This window comes from Carya illinoinensis, chromosome 4 (genome assembly GCF_018687715.1).
Source record: "Carya illinoinensis cultivar Pawnee chromosome 4, C.illinoinensisPawnee_v1, whole genome shotgun sequence".
NCBI classification, from domain to species: domain Eukaryota; kingdom Viridiplantae; phylum Streptophyta; class Magnoliopsida; order Fagales; family Juglandaceae; genus Carya; species Carya illinoinensis.
In genome coordinates this window covers 44,545,455-44,566,090 of record NC_056755.1, presented here as the reverse complement: position 1 = coordinate 44,566,090, position 20,636 = coordinate 44,545,455, and the positions used below count along the sequence as shown (strand labels likewise).

At 34.4% G+C, this 20,636-nt stretch overlaps 2 protein-coding genes and 1 long non-coding RNA gene across 4 annotated transcripts; 1 reads left to right on the top strand and 2 right to left on the bottom strand.

Moving 5' to 3' along the window:
• Positions 1-2,042: 2,042 nt before the first annotated feature.
• LOC122307948 lies at positions 2,043-3,260 on the bottom strand. Of its 2 annotated transcripts, none has more exons than XR_006241863.1 (2): positions 2,417-3,260; positions 2,043-2,203 (listed from the first exon to the last, which is right to left on the bottom strand). It is a non-coding gene; the product is annotated as an uncharacterized LOC122307948 (long non-coding RNA). The 2 variants fall into 2 exon arrangements; XR_006241864.1 differs by having other exon boundaries at positions 2,454-3,260.
• A 4,366-nt stretch (positions 3,261-7,626) lies between these two features.
• LOC122306561 (protein FAR1-RELATED SEQUENCE 5-like) lies at positions 7,627-9,411 on the bottom strand. Its single transcript, XM_043118982.1, has 5 exons — positions 9,020-9,411; positions 8,503-8,887; positions 8,137-8,436; positions 7,778-7,861; positions 7,627-7,695 (listed from the first exon to the last, which is right to left on the bottom strand). The coding sequence occupies exons 1-5, from the start codon at positions 9,409-9,411 to the stop codon at positions 7,627-7,629; spliced, it is 1,230 nt and encodes a 409-aa protein (XP_042974916.1).
• A 5,830-nt stretch (positions 9,412-15,241) lies between these two features.
• LOC122306163 (nudix hydrolase 2-like) lies at positions 15,242-19,799 on the top strand. The gene is made up of 9 exons (XM_043118595.1): positions 15,242-15,401; positions 15,534-15,775; positions 15,888-15,953; positions 17,334-17,471; positions 17,867-17,944; positions 18,029-18,079; positions 18,182-18,216; positions 18,459-18,567; positions 19,413-19,799. The coding sequence occupies exons 2-9, from the start codon at positions 15,617-15,619 to the stop codon at positions 19,635-19,637; spliced, it is 861 nt and encodes a 286-aa protein (XP_042974529.1). The 5' UTR covers positions 15,242-15,401; positions 15,534-15,616; the 3' UTR covers positions 19,638-19,799.
• The last annotated feature ends 837 nt before the right edge of the window (positions 19,800-20,636 follow it).

Genomic DNA, 20,636 nt, shown 5'->3' with positions numbered 1-20,636 from the left:
TTTATGAGTACTCCTCGATCTACCCATTATACTGCCGTTCTTCGTATCTTGTGTTACATCAAGGGAACTCTCTTTCATGGACTGCATTTTTCCTCACACTCATCTCTTGAGCTTTGGGCTTATTTTGATGCAACCTGAGCTATAGATTCCACTAATCATCGATCTACCTGGTTATTGCTTCTTACTAATACTCATCTACTTTCTTGGTGCAATAAGAAGCAGTCTGTTGTTGCTTGCTCTAATATAGAATTTGAGCGTCGTGCTCTTGTTGACACTACAATCTACATCTCATGAGCTTTAATGGTTACACTAGCTTTTGGCAGATTTGGCTGCCGCTAAAATGACTTGTTCTTCTATTTATTATGACAATCGAAGTGCCATAGAAAATATTCATAATGATATTTTCTATAAGTGTACCAAACATGTTAAGATTGATTGTCACTTCATTAGACATCATCTTTAGTAAGACACCTTACTTCTTTGCTCCATCAACTTTGAAGATGGTTTGCTAATATTTTTACGAAATCTTATCCATCCAATCAACTTCATGATCTTGTTTCCAAACTAAGTTGGTTATACCATCTAGAATTTGAGGGGGGTGTTGATGTATATTACTTTGATTAGAGTATTACCTAGATTAGGAGATATTATATTCATGTAGTTCCTTATTTTACTTGACTTCTTTCTCTATAAATAAGACCTCTCAAGATACATATATAACATTCATTCCGAAAAGAGAGAAGATATTTGTAACTATGAATTGTGCAACTGCCACATAATCACTTAAAAATAAATAAATAAAACATGGGGCCCATAGGAAAAAAAATTAATTTTTTAATAATAGATCACACTCTTTTTCAAAATAATTATGCGATATTTACACACTTCATTATTGTATCCAGTTATCAAAACAGTGACTGCTTGCATGAAATTAATATATATACAGCCAAAGGATATACTGCCACTAACGTAAATATATGTCGACATTTTTTAAGCCAACTTTAAAAAGATGAATGCAAGGCTTGAAGCGGCCGGCCGCCAACTGCAAACACTTGATTTCTTTTGCTAACTTTATGTTATTGTCTTATAATTAAATATGAAGATTTCTTTATAACTCTATGTTGTCTATCTATATGTCGACATTGGTATCCCAGAATCGCGTTAATCGTGCCTAGGACTGGTTCATTAATTTCTTTGTTTTTGCTAGGAAATAACATTTTAAAATTTGTAACCTCCATGTCTCAGGTTATAATAATAATTTTCTTCCATAATTAATGAAGGTTTATCAATAAAATTTTAGAGATATCGTCCTCCTTTCCTTAAAAAAAAGACAAAAATAAAAACAAAAACATTGTATATATTGTTAACTTTCCTGTCGCCAAAATTGGTAGAAAGTCTACCTTTCTATTGGTAGGAATGGTCAGCCACAGCTAGCTGATCGATCAAGCATTAATTAAAGCCATCATATGGATACTGGGAAAATGAGTACTACCAACTAATATACGTTTGAGTTTGATTACCGATAATGTAAATGAGATTCGAAAATCATCATTTTTTAAAAATAAGTAATTTTCTATACACGTCAAAAATTTTATTTGATCTAAAAATTTAATCTATTAAAACATATCTATCATTTTTTCAAAAAATGGCCTATATATCTAATTTTAATCGTATGTATCATGATTTTTCCTAGGGACCATTTGCACACCATGACTCCCTTAATCACATTATAGATAATGATCATCCGTGTGACTTCGTAACAAGTGATGACCGACTCCTCATCCAGGACGTTCGTAGCCAAGCATCCTCTAACCCCTGCCAGCAAAGAGGTCACGGAATCAGCACAAGAGCGTTACCATCCCGTTGTCGTCCAGCGATAATCTAAGGGACGTCACTCAGTATACTCCACTCCCAAGTGACCAAAGGAACTCTACCGAAATAATACACCATCTCGACTTGGGGTTGTAATACACACGCACCCAAAAATTCATTTAACACGTAAAAACTCAGTTTTCATTTCTAACATATGAACATGTATGCAATATGCAAAAACCTAATTTTCATTTTACAAATATGAACATGCGTGCACCATGCAATGCATACAACAAGATACAAAAATATCCAACAAATTCCAATATCATCCAATCACACAAATAATTCTGTTCTTCATTCTAACCGACCCCCCAACTCCTCGGACTCAGTCCTGTACAATCAATCAATTTTACAAAATATTTATTAATATAAAAATATATTTAAATCTCAAAAGTCATTTCACTACAAGAAAAATGGTCTTTTGCGACCAATTTATAGCGGCGAAAAGACTATTAGCAATCAATTTTGATTGCTAATAGTCTTTTCGCCGCTATAAATTGGTCGCAAAAGGCCATTTTTCTTGTAGTGTTTGAAAAATACTTACAAAGCTTTAAAGACAATATTTCTGAAAGATCACGCACCCGATTTAACTTCCAAAAGTTAGCTCGACTTGGGGTTGGAACTAAAATGGGTTTCAAAAATAACAAAACTTTGAGGGAAATTTTCGAAACAAAGGGACTGATTTTTACTGAAATAAATCTTGAAGAAAACGGCTAGAAGTGTAGTTCATGGCTAGAACCAAAAATCTACAAGAACTGAAAATGAAGCTCACGGTCATGTGGGCAAAACAGGGCATGGGAAGGGTAAAACAGAGCATGAAAATGGAGCTAGAACAAGATACAATTTTGGGTCCCAAACAACCGAAAAACAACAAGAGTTTAAACACAATCTAGGACCCAAAAATACAAGAGGAAAAATGAGAGAAAATCGAGCAAGAAAATGGGGCCAAAACAGAGTAAGACCCCTACGGATTGACCTACAAAAATGAAGGAAAAGCAACGAAAATTAAAATCCAAAGAGGGCAGAAGAACAGTTCGGTTCAGCAAAAAAAAATGTAGAACCAGCACAAGAAAGTAAAATGCAAATATTACAAGCTGAAGAAGCTTTTTTTTTTTTATATAGGTAAAAGAAAATATTATTGATTACAAGCTAAAGAAGCTACCAAGAATCTTGGCACAACCAGCTTTTGCCGAGTGAAAAGCAAATGAAAAGAAAATAAAATGAAGAGAAAGAAGGAGGTGGTGCGAAGCAAGAGAAGAAGAAAATAAAATGGAGAAGAAGAAAAGGAGCTCAAACCGACAGATTGAAGAAGAAGAATGGAGATGAAGTAGCGAGGAGAAAGAAAGGGAGTGGACGGCACTGAAGAAGAAGGAAAGAAGAAAAGAAAGCCCTAAGGCTGGACGAAAACGGCAACGTTTTGGGGAAAGAAAGGGCAAGGTTATGAAGCAAACGGGCTGGGCCCAAATCTAAAGGGGTTTTGGCCCAAAAGTAAAATACCATTAAAATAAGCCCAAACCTAAAATAGGAGTCCAACAAAGTAAAATAGCACAATAAAGTAAATAAAAGTTAAATAAAAACACTATAATTAAATATTAATAAAATAAAATATTTAAAACCCAATAATAAAATAAATTTAAATATAAAATAATTTAAATATAAAACAATAATTAATAACAAGAAAACATATTAAAATAAATCTCACACTTAAAAAATTATAAAATAAATCCAATGGATGACACGTTAGATTTAAAACAAAAAAATTATTAATTATAATAATTTATTAAAAATACACATAAAAACATAATATTACATCCTGTTTTCCTGTTCCTACCCGTCGGTTTTTCCCTTTTCCCTCTCTGGTTTTCAGTTTCTATTTTCTTATGCTTTTCACTCTCTCGTCTCCTTAACCTCTCAACTACATTTCTTCTCCCTTATTCTCAAAAATTTTCGCTCATTAGACTCTCTCCCTCTTTTGCACCCTTCATTTCTCCTGGGTTTTACCTTGCTGTGTTTCTAAAAGTTTTCAACCTTCTTGGTCCCTTCCTCGCCACATGTGGGTAAATCCTCTCTCACCCTCTCTTTTATTCTCTGGGTGTTAACCTTTCCTTTATATCTTTTGTGTTGGTTTTTAATCCGGAAAAGTCTATATGCAACCGGGGTATACCCCCGGTGCGACCTCGGGTCCTACGTGGCATCATAATGTAAATGATGTCGTTTACATTATGACTGAATTTGGCTCGACGCTTGCTTCCTCCCCCCCCCCTCCCCTAGACTTGTTTTACGCTTCTCTCTCGTCCCCCCTCTCATCTCTCTCTTCCCTCTCAATCCCCCACGAACCCTAACCATAAACCTCTCAGCTCCCTCTCATCTCTCCTTTCTCATCATCCCTCTCATCCGACGCTAGCTTTGAGGAACCCTAACCCAGAGAACCCATTTGAAGGCGACACGAACCCTAACCCAAAGCCGTGAAGCCACTCGGCCTCCCTCTCCCCGTCGTCCTCCCAGAGAGCCGTGAACCCACTCGTCTTCCCAGAAAACCCACTCCGTCTTCTCCCTGTGCCCTCCCCCAAACCTCCATCCAATCGTCTTCACCCTCTTGAGGCCGCGACAGGAAACGAACCCGAAAAGCAGGAATCTTCTTCGGAGAACCCAGGTTTTATTTATTTTTTTTGTTGATTTTAGTTTTATGAATGAAACTAAAAATTGTGATTTTGATTATGATTTTTAAACTGTTAATTAGTTGAGTAGTTGATTTTGGATCATCGGCCATTTAGTTTATTCCCATATTTTGAAATTTGGAATTTTTCTTTATGAATGCAAGTTGTGATTATGATTATGATTTGCCATTATAACACCAAATTAGAGGGGATTTATCACTCATTATTGGACATATCGTCTCAGCTTCTCTGAGTTAGGATTAAGACGTGTATTTATTTTATTTCTTTTAAGGATTAAGATGCGTGACTTTATTTGTTTAAGTGTATATAGTTAAGAAGCTTAGCCTGTTCTTTCTCAAGTAATCTAATCATCAACCCAAGTTGATGGGGGAAAGGCAAATGAGAGTAGCCATCTATCAGGACTTCAAAGATCAGAAACAAAAATAATAATAATAAATGGATGAAATTGTAGATTCACGTTTTGTGATCAAGAGTTGGATTATGGAGACTCAATTTGAAAAATACTCCTTATAAATTATTGATTTTCTTCCAAAATAAGTTGAGAGAACTTCCTCTATTTTAATGTGTAAATTTATCGAATATTCTTTGAGAATAGAACAAATGTGTAACATTTAAATAGTCTAGTTTGTAAAATTAATTGTCTTTTGAATACAGGATTCATCAAAAGGGATGAAAGGCCCTTAGTTGATTTTGGTGATTTTAGTTGAATTGTTGAGAAACTTTGTTAGGAATTCTTAGCTTCCATAAAGCATGTCAAAGAGCTTTTATTCTGCTTGCATTTGTGCTTTTATTTGGGCTTCTGATCTGTCTCTCTCTAAAGAATCGATATGCACTTTTAACCATATACTTGCCATTCTTTTCCTGGGTCCATATCCACTTATCTAGCTGCATAATCTCTTGGACATATATATATGTATATATATGTTCAAAATGTCAGCTGCTATAATATATACTACACAAATTAACCACACATTAATTAAAATTGTAGGCATATGATCATCTTTTAATTATAAGTACGTAGTACTTATAAGCTAGATCAATCAGAAGCAGCATGCATGCATGGTGCATGGGCCACATGATGGCCTAATTGCTAGCTAGCTAATTCCTCGAATCTTGGAGGCTGGCCAACACCTCTAAAAAATTTCTGTCTATTGCTTGATAAAATGTGTTGATTAAGAGCTCAAGGTTCCACAATATTATACCAACTATAGACATTTGTCAAAAGTTGCTATCTTCATTAATAACAGCATCATTATTCAACTGTTATTCAATTTTTTTTATGGGGGTTCATCTTAGAATGTCAAAATCATCTTCATCAATATCTTCATCATCTTTTTCCAAACGTACTTTGGGAAAAGAATTGTGCTTCTGCGAGCTGGAAGCCACATTGAAATGGTCAACTACTACAAAAAATCCTAGACGGCCCTTCTTAGGGTATTCAAAGTATAATACGCAGGTAACTACATGTGGTTGTTGCCTAAAACATTTTTTGTATCTAATGATTAATATACTGTACAGTTCAAAGATGTCTAATATATGCATTAAATGAAATGAGCAGGGCTTACCATACTGTAAGCTTTTCAAGTGGTTGGATGGTAATGAAGTGACTGAGTTACGATATAGAGAAATGATTGATGAACTGTTAAAGAAAGAGAGAGATGTCGAGAAGCTACTTGAGCTGCTCGGAAAGAGGGAGATTGAGCTCCGTAAGATAGTGGAGTGCCTCGAGAGGGTGCAAATGGTGCTGTCCAATAAAAGTGACGAGGTTATGCAAAAGGAGTTGGTGCTTAACACACAAGAAGCTAAAAGAAGGCGTTTATGCATGCTACTTTGGATTTATTGTTGTGCAGTATTTGTACATGCATTTTACCTAGTTTTATATAAGTAATTTGGGATTGTTGTTAGTAGTTATGTGTTTAGGTATTTTGGGAATTATTTTGGTGTTTATGCAAAGTGGAATTGTGGAAGTTGTTGATCAATGTGTTAAATATGTGACTGGTTGCACTTTATGTACTGTTTTATATGTATGGATGTGAAAGATAGGTTGAAGGAACTTTTTTAAGAATTTTTTGGTGATTCTGCTATTATCCAGGTTGATAACAAAATGGAATTTTTTGGTACTATATATGGATGTGAAAGACATGCTATAAATGGAATTTTGTATATATATATATGGATGTCTCCAGAATGCTATATGAATTGCCTTTATCCAGGTTGATATATATTGAATTTTTATGGCAATTGGATGTCAAGTGGTCCATTTTGTGGTATTATGCAAATTAGGCTAATAATGACAGCCTCAATTGGGAAACAATTTGACAAAATGTATCATCAATTCATCGGAAATGTGGGATACTGTCACCAGTCACTAAGTAACAACACATCAATTCCAATGCATATATAACTGGAGTGAGCTGAGTGGCTAATATCAGTTTAACAAAAGTGACACAACCGGTTGCACTTAGTAATTCTCCACCACGGGACCCAGGTTCATTCCTACAATAATTAATTTTTTTCCACTCCATTCCAGGTTCATTCCTGCTGGTTGTCCAATAAATATCTACACAAAGTGCACAAACACATGTAGTTCAAAGTCACGGAAATCAAGGTATAAATTCCTGCCAAGTGTCTCAAATACATTCAATAATAATCATCATCTTATCCAAGTGCACAATCCAAGTGGAACCAATTTGACAAATACACAAAATCCATCCAAGTGCTTCAAGTACACAAAAAAAACCCAGCATCTTATCAGGAACTTCAACAAAGTGCACTCTATCATTAAATCAAACACAACAAAGTGCACAATCCAAGTGGAACCAATGTCTCCAAAATTAGCTAAATCCATCTAGAGTGCTTCAAATACACCAAAAAAAACCCAGCTTTTTATCCAAGTGCACAACAAAGTGCACTCCATCATTAAATTAAATACACAAAAAATATTCACTTCACAAATCCAAGTGCACAAGAAAGTCCCTAAATCTCTCATTACACACATATTTCATCCAAACAATACATTCAATAAATGACCCAATATATTTAAACAAAATCAACCATCAAAAGCACTTCCGTCACATCATTGCAAAGGTTGTGATCTGTCCAACCCAAAGTGCACCAATTGTGATTTTTCCAACCCAATTTCCATCTGTAAATAATAATCCAAAATATTAATTGATACCACATAAAAATTTGTATTAAACTCGGAGAAAAAGTTTGATACCACTTACGCTTTCTTGACTCTGAATAGCTATTTCTCGAGACTGGGCTCCAGTAATGTCGATAGCCACGCTTTCTCTTTCGGGAATAGCCTTCTGGAAATGAAAGGTAAGTTATACAGCCATATATTGTAACAAAGTTTAATAAAATTAAACTTATTACTATACCTGCATGTGTCCAACATTAGAGACATCCATCTCAGAAGGGCCAAATAAATTCCTGCATACTTCCGTCACAGGTGTATCTCATTTATCCACGACCTGGGTATCTCCTCCATCCCGCTAAGAATTAATTAACAAACAAATATACATTAAATCTCTCAATCATTAATATCATATAAATAAAATGCGGATATTAAAATATCTCAAACCTCTTTACGCTTCCCCTTTGCTGGTGCTTTCTTCGTCTTTGCTTTAGCTTTCCGCATGTCTATCTCCATCCTGGATGCTCTCCTTAAAGATGGAGGTCTGCCTTTGCCTCGTACAACACGTGGACTACGTACTTCCCCAGAAGCACCAACTATAGTGTCATTCGCCGTACAATCAACATTGGAACGAATTTGAGTCATCGATGGGCCTTCTTGATTAGCACGATACAACTCAATCATTGCATATAACTTATTTCTTGCATCCTCAGCATTCTCTCTCGATCCCAATGCATAAGTAATCATCTGATAACAGATATTTAAAAAAGACTGGTATATCTATTCGAATTTGCGTGCTGTTCCCCTGAATACGGCCAAAATGTGACGACACAATATCCCCCTCATCTCAAATAATCCACATGAGCACTTTGCAACTGCGTATTCCTCACTAAAGTCCACAAAATGTTTAACCAACTTAGTGAACTCTTCCAAACAAAATTCATCTTCAACCATATATGTCTTTATTGCACCAACAGAATTATGTAACTTTGGATTCAAGTCAATGATACCGTTGACTTGATGTTGAACTTCTTTGAACTTAGACAAAGTGTACAACTCTTGGAACCTCTTCTCAATCGGAGATCTAGATATACAGGGGATTGTCACATTAAATGATTGGAAGTCCACGAGATTTTCATTCTCAATCTTTTTGTTCAATGTATTATCAAATTGGTCTACAAACTCCTTTAAGTTTGTCCTAGAATGTACATAACCGTCAAAGAATGCATTCATGCTCTCGCTTCGCTACGTTGTACTCATTCCAGCCCAAAAATAGTTTTTCAAAAATGCCGGTACCCAATGCTCACGCTCAACATATAAAATCTGTAACCATGCATTATCTCCCAAGTTGTAAGTGGTAAGCAACTGATCCCAACATTTCTCAAACTCATCAACACATTGGGTGTCATATACACATTTCATCAATGCACTCTTCATCCCAGTTTTGTACGAATCATATGAGCCAAGCTTCTTAGGAACTTTCTTCAGTATATGCCAAAGACAAAATCTATGCCGGGTATTTGGGAAGACAATTGCGATTGTATTTTTCATCGCTCTATCTTGATCAGTGATAATAGCTTTTGGAGCGTTACCATCCATGAATTGCAACCATGTCTTGAATAACCACACAAATGTCTCGGTATCCTCACTAGAAATCAAGCCTACTCCCAACAGAATTGATTGCCTATGGTGGTTTACACCAACAAATGGTGCAAACGGCATACCATATCGATTCGTTAGGTACGTGGTGTCGAATGTGACCACATCGCCAAATACTGGTATACTGCTCTACTATGGGGGTCTGCCTAGAAGACGTTCTTTAACCTCCCATCATCATCTATATCCATCATATAAAAAAACCCAGGATTTTTGTATTGCATCCGTAAAAAATACAGTCGGAGCACTCCAGCACCACCCGCGCCAAGTCGCAGATGTCTTGCCTTATTAATATAATTACGACAATCCTTTTCCAAGAATGGAAGATTCTCAAATCCACCAGCACCAACAACGAGAGATCCATAACTCTTATTCGCTCGGATGCCAGCCAAGTCATTTGTATCCAAGACCCTTTTTACGGCATCACTAATTTCTCTATTACATCGAAAGAAGTGAGATTTCTTTAGACTTAGGCCATGGTTATGGATATTATGTACTGTCGTCAACCGAAGCACTCCATCTTGCCTTAAGGCATTAATCTTTGCCTTACATTCCGTCTTTCCTGTCGGACGTGGGTTGGCGACATTCAATATCCTATTCCGGGCCTTCCCACCACGGGCACAAGAAAGAGTAACGTATCTAACAGAGTCATCTTCTTCCCTCTCAGTCCGTTTTATCATCACCCCAAACCCGCATTTTTTACCATATTCCTTGTAATAACTTAATAGCTTTTCAAGGGAATTAAACTCCATTCCCGACTTTGGCTCATCAATCGTATCATCATCAACCACTTGGACATTTTGAGATTTCTCGGCACTGCCATTATTCGAGTCATCAACTATAGGAGATCCACATGGCGCTTCAGATTCCCCACCATCAATAGTATAATCCAGCCCTGAACCAACTATTTTGCTCGTGGCAGAGCTTGTATTGCTTATATGACTCGGAGGTTCTATGATATGTTGAAATGAGTAACCAGCATTCTGCAAAAAATTATAAAATGTCATTAATTAAACTACTGCAATTAAGCCACCTGATTCTTTTAATAGTTGCAACAAAGCCAACTTATGGCTAATAAATTAGGATAAGTTATCACTACCTGTATGTTGATTGGATATTGGTTACCAGCCGGATATGGTAGAAAAGTTGGTGACCACGTAGGCACTGGTCCAAAGTAACCAGACATATAATTTGGAATGTTTTGACTAGTTGATGGTATGACCTAACATGTTATTAGATAAAGTTCAAAATGTATTTTGCAAAACAAAATATCAACAGTACAAATGTTAAATATTTTTCCAATTATATAACATACATACCTTAGATGGGGGATTTGACCTATTGGATGTCTGCGTAGTTGGTTGTTCTTTCTCGTTTCCCATGCTGGGAAAATATAATAGAACTGTCAACAATTAAGTAAAGCCAATAAATCTACAATCGTAAATACTTTCTAATTCCATTTAATCATATGACCACATAGTATTAATTGCAACCTCAAATCTCTTACCACATGAATATATTAACATTTATATTCATCAACTGGTAGCAGATTGTATCTTCATTAACTGTTGCCACATTTATATATTAACAACATATTGTGCATGCTAATAAACATAGAAACCATTTATAATCAACTATTGTTAATGAAGAAATAATGAAATAAACAATCAAATAATTGTTCAAAAAAAAAAAACAATCAAATATTTTTATTCTGTACACATTTCACGCTCTCTGTACTTATAAAAAAAAAACACATTTCATGCTTTGTTTTGTCAAATGAATACTAAGCAATAGAAAAAAAAAATGTCTGGAAAACAAACAAAGAACGACAACGACAGAGCAAAAACCCAGATCAAACCATTTTAATCTTTACCCACAAATGCAGATGAAAGAAAATGTAGATGAAAGAATAAGCTGCCTACCCAGTTAAAGCTCATCGGTTCCGATTTGGGCTCTTGCGCAGGTTTCATCGCTCGGCTTCTTCTCTTTCCCACGCTCAGGGCAGCTCAAAGCAGCTGCAAAAATGTGAATGCAGCTCGTCGGCGAGGTGGGAGGACTGGAAGATGGGAACGGGAATGGCGCTATAGTTCAAATCACGTCAGCTGAGATGCCGCGACAGGGTTACTCCTCGGGGGTATATAGCATAATTGTTTTAATACTAGGTTTGTTTGTGCCGTGCCCCATCCTCTAGAGTTTACTGATTGATTTTTTCTTAGCTTTCTCTGTCTTGTTTTTCCAGTACTGATTTTTTTTTTTTTTTTTTTTTTTTGTGTAAGTTAAAGATGTGATACTTTACCATCGGGGTCAATTTACGTCTTTAAACATTTAGGTAACGTTTTGTCTCTTACTTGTCTATTTAGATGTTCCCATCACAAGTTTTTTTTTTTTTGTTTTTTGGTCTCCTAAGATTCAAAGACTCAAGTGTTATAGTTAATTGCTGGATTTTTCTTGTTGCATTGGAAATAAATAGCAATGAACCCTATTGGGAGCCGTTTAAGATTACGAAGTTTTGAATATTTTTGGTGGAGTTATGAACGGAGAAAAGTTGTGTTATGTATTGCTTTTTAGCCAATTCGTTGGTGGTTGCTTGGAGTAATGAGTTATTGTAATGGGGTTGATATATTAATTATTTGAGTTTAACGTGGGTCATATATGGTGGATGTATAGGTCAATGTTGATATTAATTTATGATATTCAAGGTTGAAATGTGGGTTGTCCAGGTTATATTGTAGCTGTTTGAAATGCGTAAATTGATAAAATATGGTTTGAAATTGTGGGTTTTAATTATTTAGATCGAAGTTGTTTTGTTAGTAATTAATACTTAGTATATATTATTTTATGAATTGATGATGAGATTATTAGAGTTCAAAATCAAGATTTAAATATTACGCTACAAGAGTCAGGTAAGCGGAGTTTTTATACTAGATTTGTATTAAAAAAAAATAAACTGAGGTTGGTTTGTAGACATGAGTAATATTTGACATGTTTTGAAATGTGAAAAGAAGAGTGAATATGATATTTGATTTTTGTTCATGTGATATGAAATGTTTTGGATCTATTGTTGATCATTTGAAAATGATATTGTAAATGTAATTTGTGCTTGGCTAGGATTAGATGCGTATAATGTAATGAATGAATGTAATCTTAATTGGACTCTAGTGATTCGATAAGACTATGTATTTAAATTAGAACTCTTATTATAGTTTGTTATATCATATGATAAGAGTTATCAAAGAGTCCTAAGAATGTTTAGAGTCTTAGCATCAATTGAAGAGATAAAGACGTAAGGCGTGTTGAAGAAATTGAAGCTGATCTAAACTCTACGCAGTTCAAAAGAATAATCCAATTTGAGGTGTTCGCAAGTTGGTAGAAACGTCTCTAACTAGGATACTGGATAAACCTATCAGCAGACTCCCTATACAAGTCAATGACAACATTAATTATATAAATGGAGTCGGCTGAAGATTTAAAAGGTAAGCACATACAGCACATATTTGATATTGATCAAGATCTTGAGAAACTCAGTTCGTGGAATTGAGGGGGAGCATACTCTAAGGGGGAGTCGTCTTGTTCAAGTTTCAACCACTGGAGGTTCGAGTAGGAAAGACAACGATTGGAGAGTGTTAGAGGTTCTGACTACCTATTGAGGTAGAAGGCAAGCAGGTCACATGTCTTGAGTAAACAGGTTGGTTACAAAGGGTTTTGTTAACAGTTTACTTGTAGTTCTCTAAATCAATAAATTGACTTTCTTGGATTTGGTTGCTCCGTAGAGTTTTATATTTGAATAGTTCTTCAAAGAGTTTCCCTTCGTAACCAAATAGTGTGTTCAAGTAATTATTTTATTTTGGTTACTAATCGGTGCTAACAGTTTGTGCTAAGTGTTAAACGTGACGAATCAGGAGTACTTGGGTAATTTCAGATATGAATGTGTTTCTGCACGTCATTTGATATGATATGAATATGAAAAGCCTTTGACATATTTATATGTTTTTATTTTGATTTTAAATATGGTTATGATATGATGATACTAGTTCACGTGATATGGTTGGTACCAATATGATATGATATGATATAATCACAACCACTTTGAAAACAAAGTGGTCTTTTATGTATTCTTTCTAGTGTACACATTCGAGACTCCGAGATTGAAAAAGAAAAAATTTCACAATATAATACTATTTGGTTTTGCCACCAGAGATAGCACAACTCTACCACGGGAGTTAAACATGATATATGATATGAAATGATATGATATAAATATGAGAATGTTCCGTAGGTTATGCTAAAGTATTTGTGAATATGAACAGTTGTTTTTATTTTGAATATATAAAGATTGAAATGTCGCTCTGTTTTTCTTTCATGCATATGAAACTTTATGAAAAGGCTCATATTGTACACATTAGTATATGTGTTTTGCTTGCTGAGTTGTTGATAACTCACTCCCTTATCTTCAAATATTTTTCAAATGATATATATGGTTCAGTTGAGAACTAGGAATAGAAATTGTGAACAAGGCTAAACTGAGTATAAGGTGTTTGAGTACCTTAGGACATTGTTAATAGAAGGGCTTTCTATGTTTCTTAAATTAATATATTATTGTTTTTATTTTGGGTTTAGTAAGACTTAAGAATTTATCAGGCTATTTCAACGAAACTAATGGGAAATTGTGGATCCTTTAATTTATGTTGAATATATGGACATCATTATGCATTTATTTGGAAATTATGATATTGTTTATTGCTTTCAAAGTCTTTGAAGATTTTTATATGTGTTGAAAAATAAGTTTATAAGTGATAGGTAGTAATTCTTTAACCCATCTGGATACGGATCGTTAGAGGATTGGTTCATTAATTTCTATTTTTTCTGGGAAATAACATTGTATATATTCTTGCACTTTCTCGTGGCTAAAATTGGTAGGAAGTCGACCTTTCTTTTGGAAGGAATGATCAGCCACAGCTTAGCTAGCTGATCGATCAACCGTTAGTTTCATGTGGACACCGATCGAGAAAAGTACGTACCAACTAATATAAGTTAACAATAAGAGAAATGACTTAAGACTTATACGGGAACACCACACGCGACCATGACATTTTCTCTTCAAAGTATTTCTTTTTATCTCATTCAACATTTTCAAATTTTAAAATAATAATGATAATATTAAAAAATAATATTTTATTTAACTTTCATCTTAACACATCTCCTCTCAATTCATTATTAAATTTTATTATAATTAATTAATTTGGAGTTGATGAACATCGACATGCCATGATTTTTAGAGAGGGAAACATTAAGATCAATCATTTCCAAGCAAGCTATTTATTCCAGTATTAAGATCAATACAGCGTCATATTAACGCGCGTACGCATGGCATGGCATGGCAGCATCCCAAGAATTTGCTTGTGTCAAGAATTTGCTTGTGTCATGTGATATCAAATGTAAAGAATGTCCATCATATATGTAGACACCTTTGATAATAGTCGGATGAGAAAATTTTACATCCATATATACCAAGAATTTGAGTTTTGATGAGATAAGAAAGACTTGAAAATTAATGTTACGTGCCACTTAATTCATTGTTATCTTGTATTAATGTAATTCCATGCATTTTCCTTTATTTTGAGGTTTCGTATCTAGCTAGCTAGATGCATCCTCATCCTACCAAGTTATGATCTTGTATTAATATAATATAACATGACCAACATCACTAGCCTTCAGACCTTGAAAATTATGATTTGCATGGCTTGGATTAATTAAATATTATTTAATTAATTACCGCGTGCGAGCATGCCACTTGAATTGTTATCTCGTAAAAAATAAAATATTGATTTGAAAATTGTGTGAATTCGTCGTTGTCACGAAGTTAATGCATTTAGCCAAAGGAAGGTAGGTTCTGCAGGTTCCTCTGCAATCTGAATTTGGTCGAAACTGGACTGGTTGAATAAATCAAACCTATATATTATATATATATAGTTAGCATCTTCGTTTAAAGACAAACAGCCCCTGCCCTCCTCCACTTTCCCTTTCACTTGCAGAGAAAACGTCGACTAGTGATCTTGGTATATATTATACCATCTCGCACTCAAGCACCTTATTCAATTTGTGACCTTTAACCTGTTGAATGTTTGGGGTAACCAATATTTTACTCTCTGCAGCAGCATCATTACTTTCTTAATTTCTTAATCCTTCAGGTCGTAGATTTCCTTTCCTGATCAGAAGCTCCTCCTCGTCAGTTTCAACAAGTTCCTCGTATCAGGAGCGAATTAATTACGTTATGGCTGAAAATAGAGTTCAACATGATCATGATCAGGCTGAGTTACTTCCTTGTGTGGTTGATCTCTATGGAGGCGTTTCAGTAAACATGGAGAAGCCCATGGATTCTACGGTCTTTGCTCCGTTGCTTCAAGCCTCAATATCACAATGGAGGGAACAGGTCATTAATTATATACATATTTTCTAACCTTATCATGAAGTTTTCTTTTTTCGGTGTAAATTCTCCTTAATTTGTAAAAGTATGTTATGATTTAATTAAAATATACCATCAGGGGAAGAAGGGTATCTGGATCAAATTACCCATTGAACAAGCAAATCTCGTTGAAGTTGCAGTTAAGGTAAACTCGTATTTCTTTTTTTCTCATCAGAAACAAAAAAAAAAAAAAAAAAAACAAAAAACAAAAAACAAAAAAAAAAAAAACAAACTGGTGAGCCAAGGTGGGTTTAGTCCGGTAGCAAATTTGTTTCGGTCTGATATTAGTTTTATTTTTTCTTAAAATGGCTCAAAATCGATGTAGTTCTAATTTTTCTTTTTTAATTCTAAAATCGGACTGGACTAGTTCATACATATATATATTTTTTAATTTATATATATAATATATAACTATAATAAAATAGTTTTGTATTATATGATAAATTATTAATTAATATAATATTAAATTTGAAAATCTTATATCACTATAGTTTATTGTATTAATAGTTAGATTAATATTATATAGTATATATTAATAGTTATACTAATACTATATCATTATATATTATAATATATATTAGTATATTATATATATTATATAATATAGTATATAGTATATTAAAACCAAAAGGCTGAATCAAAAACTAGTAAAACTAAAGTACCAGTTTAGGAGGATAACTAATGTGTAATCGGTTTGAAAAATAGAAAACTGCTACATACCGATTCGGTTCTAAATTTTATCTAAAATCTGATCGGATTGGACTAGTTACAACCCTACCCAGAAGATTTTATGGATTGCTAGCACACACTTTTGACAGAAAAATACCATTTAGGAATGGAAAATTCTATAGAGAATGCAAGTCCATCTGCAACTCCATTCTCTTCCTGAAATGCATTCATAATCTTAAAGAACATATAATTGGTGAAAGAAAGAATATAATACCAAAGTTCAAAAACTGCCATGGAGATTGGCTTTTATGGCTAAACCAGCTGCCTAGGGGCAAACTCGTGTTTTTTGAAGTAGATCATAAATGAAGGATGGGGTTAAAGCTACTGAAAAAACTCAACTGCCAAACATGTAATACTTAACTATTGGTAAATATATAAAACCTGTTTGGGATTGAGTTTGAAAACTTAAAAAGTGTTTTTAAGTGATTAAAAGCTCTTTTAAAGAAAAAATGATATGTTTGGTAAATTTATAAAAAAAAAAAAAATGCTTTAATCACATAAAAAAGTTGAAAGTTTACTTTTCTGAAAAGCACCAAATTAAAGCTTTTATCGAAAAGCTCCTACAAATAACTATATATTTAAAAAAAAAAATTATTGTAACTAACTTTAAAATTAGTTTATATATATGTTTATCAAACAGTAAACAGCTTTTAAAGAATAGACCTTATTTTTTTAAGTTATAAGCTATAAGCCTTATAGGTATAAGCTATATTTTTCTTTGCAATTCCAAACACGCACACAGTCTTTGATCTAAATTCTGCTTTGCTTTCAAAATCTTCTTCTGCAAATTTTACAGCAAGGATTTAGGTATCACCACGCTGAACCAGATTACTTGATGCTTGTATTTTGGATCCCTGAAACTACAGATACTATACCTGCAAATGCTTCCCATCGAGTGGGAATTGGTGCTTTTGTCATGAACAGTCAAAGAGAGGTATTTTATTTGGTATTGATTTCCGGTTTTCAGTTGATCCTGTTTTACTTTTCATCTATCCGAATATTTTCGTATTTAATTAGTATTTTGATTTTTGTGCTGTCATATAAAATTGATTTTCCGCCCCAACATGGAGACTTGAGTTGGGAGCCATTAATGACCCCCCAAGGTCTGAAAGGTTGCTTAATTATAGTTAGATGAGATAGTTTATAATTCAATTTCATTATAACTTTTCAACTAATACTTATTTCCTTCTGGTTAATAAATCAAATATTCGGTAAGTTCTTTGCAGCTTTTTGAACGAAAAATTATTAGCTACTAAAACAACGAATGAAATTGCTGTGGCGGCTGGCTTAACATTCTGAACTACTTAAATTGAAATGATCTTATGGTAGGTGCTTGTAGTTCAGGAGAATAGTGGCAAATTCAAAGGAACAAGCGTGTGGAAGTTACCCACTGGTGTTGTTGATGAAGTGAGTACATTTTGGGTGAGGTTCTTTTGAAGAACATTAATTTAGGAGATATTTTCACCTTGGCTTGTAATTTTCCATTCACAGGGTGAAGATATTTGTCCAGCAGCCATCAGGGAGGTCAAAGAAGAGACAGGAGTAAGTGATTAATGTGCAATTGGTGTAGTACTACTCAAATGAACATGACATTCACATACATGCGGATGTAGTTCTAAGAACATTTCTTTTATTTTGTTTCAGATTGACACAGAATTTGTTGAAGTTTTAGCATTCAGGTACGAAAATTTCCAACAAGTATCCAATTTAATATGCGTAAGCAGGTATTGTTGTGCTAGATGTGCTGGATAGAAAGTCTTCCCTCAGTTCCCTGTAAGGGCAACTTGACTGTCTCGCATTCTGCAAATTTATATCCATTTGTTGCACAAAAAACTAATGTAACTCTATTGATCATAGTGTTCAATCTACCTTTTAGTTTTGGTCTCATTACCATCTCTCTCTGATCTATCTGTCAATACAGGCAAAGCCACAAGTCATTCTTTAGGAAATCAGATTTGTTTTTTGTCTGCCTGTTACGACCACACTCCTTTGACATCCAGAAGCAGGATAGAGAGATTGAAGCCGCCAAGGTAAATTTTGATAACAATAAATTTTGATAACAATAATACGGTAAGTGTTAATTTAAGATAAAATTGCATCAACTTGAACTAGACCTTTGAGAAAAAAATTAGAACCATTTGCTAATCTACAAGTCACAGTGAAATGTAAATCATACTAGCTGCTAGTAGTCTTTAGATTAACTCTTCCAAAAGCATACTAGGCGGATGCAATACCAATAGCAAATGTAAATCAGTTTTCAAGTCTTATTTGATAAAAGAGAAGACTTTTAAGGAAAATGTCAACTATGTCCCCTGAGAATATCTCAGGATTAGAGCATGCCAATAATATGTTTCCTTTTTCTCTTTCCAGCAGTCAAGACCTGTAGTTGATTTTTAGTACATGTAGGAAAACTAGCATTTATCTTAGTACATACATGTCAGGCTTGATATGATATGAGTTCAACAGGTATGTGATGAACAGTTGAAGTTTACACATTTATAGCCCTTCCCTTACCAGTACGAACTACGTACTTTGCATATCCCCTCCCCCATGGTTGTAACTTGTATCCTTGGGGCAGCATGCCTTTTCAGTTTAAACTTAAGAGCCAATACAAAACCATGAAAACCGAAAGTGCCGCCTACTTTTCATTAGCATTTGTTGGCAGGGGAAGTCCATTCCATCTTCTGTCTGCTTAATTTGTTGCCCGCAATTTGGAATAGAAGGCCAATCTCCAATGTCCCCATCTTGGCTTGGATGTCGGTTAATATTGAAGAAAAAGAAAATTATTGGAAAATAGGGAGTCCTCTAGTTTCTGAAATATTGCAACCAACAAGGTTTCCTTTATGTTCATTTTTCTTATATTCTTATTCTTTAGTGGATGCCGATTGAGGACTACGCAGCTCAACCTTTTATCAGAGGACACGAGATCTTCAATTATATTGCAAAAATATGCATAGCAAAGTCGGAGGGGGAGGACTATGCTGGATTTGTTCCGCTATCTACAAAAACAGCCTCTGGCAAAACAAGCTACCTTTACTTCAATGGGGATCTGAAAAACCAATTAATTTCGGATAATCAGAAGCAGAAAATGCCGATGTAAAGAACGCCATGTGGAAGTGATGACAGGGTCCTCAAAGCTCACGTCGATTTAAGGAAAATGGAATAAAAACAAACTTAGCTATTAAATTAACATAAATGTTGCTACCGTTTGTTCTTATATTTATTTAAATAAAAAAAATTTATGCAGTCACTTTGTCTACTATTTGTACAATCTACTAATATGATTATGTTTATTTTCATAACTTGACGAATGTTTTCATCCAATATCCGTTTTGTTTATTGTGTTGACACAGCTGTCTTGTAAGAAATAAACAAGTTAGATGAATTTTTCTCGTATCAAGTAAATTAGAGGAAATGCGTGGTACTGGTAGTTGAGATTAGCAATGATATATGTTGTTGGGAAACGTTTCCTGGTTCAACCAAAGAAAGTTAGGCCGGCGGAATCGTCAGCATTATTGCGTAAATTTATTAAAAGTAAACAATCAGCATTGCGTCTCGCATTCTCGATCGATCTCTGTAACAATTGAGCTAGCATAGCAAGCTTCTCTTTAACTATCAAAATTAATATTAAACGGCCTAATCCTAGAGATCTATTTCCTTAAAATAAACTATTGGATAAGATGAGTTGTATGAACAAACAGCTGGTATATGTTACCATCACAGAGTGCGTAAAGCTGGTTTAGAATGATCAGTCTACAAATTTTTAAAAGATAAACCAGCCACGTTAGTTCACGAGTAGGTATTAAATTATTTTTAAATTAAAGCTTAATGTAGAGTTCTTCGCTTCATTTCTCTATTTATCTCCTATTCTAAATGTTTGTCTGAATTATCGGTTGAAAACATATTGTGTGCTGCTTCCCTTCAAGACATTCAACGATCTAGAAGAATCAATTAAAAAGAATTAGCAGAAAACTAGAAAAAGGAGGATAGACATCTCATAGATCATCCGAAAGTCAAAGCCTTTATGATAGACATCTGACCGATCAGAGGCTCTCTAAAGATAAAACCCAGTGAGTGGTTGGATGGTTAGCCGCCTTGG

What these genes read in the sequence shown, in the direction of transcription:
- LOC122306561 (XM_043118982.1), bottom strand. Translation starts at nt 9,411, where the DNA reads ATGCCGTTTGCACCATTTGTTGGTGTAAACCACCATAGGCAATCAATT. An exon ending in AACTTGGGAGATAATGCATG is followed by an intron (nt 8,888 to 9,019) that starts GTTACAGATTTT and finishes TGTACATTCTAG; the next exon opens with GACAAACTTAAAGGAGTTTG. An exon ending in TGTGTCGTCACATTTTGGCC is followed by an intron (nt 8,437 to 8,502) that starts GTATTCAGGGGA and finishes ATCTGTTATCAG; the next exon opens with ATGATTACTTATGCATTGGG.
- LOC122306163 (XM_043118595.1), top strand. Translation starts at nt 15,617, where the DNA reads ATGGCTGAAAATAGAGTTCAACATGATCATGATCAGGCTGAGTTACTT. An exon ending in TCATGAACAGTCAAAGAGAG is followed by an intron (nt 17,472 to 17,866) that starts GTATTTTATTTG and finishes ATCTTATGGTAG; the next exon opens with GTGCTTGTAGTTCAGGAGAA. An exon ending in AGGTCAAAGAAGAGACAGGA is followed by an intron (nt 18,080 to 18,181) that starts GTAAGTGATTAA and finishes ATTTTGTTTCAG; the next exon opens with ATTGACACAGAATTTGTTGA.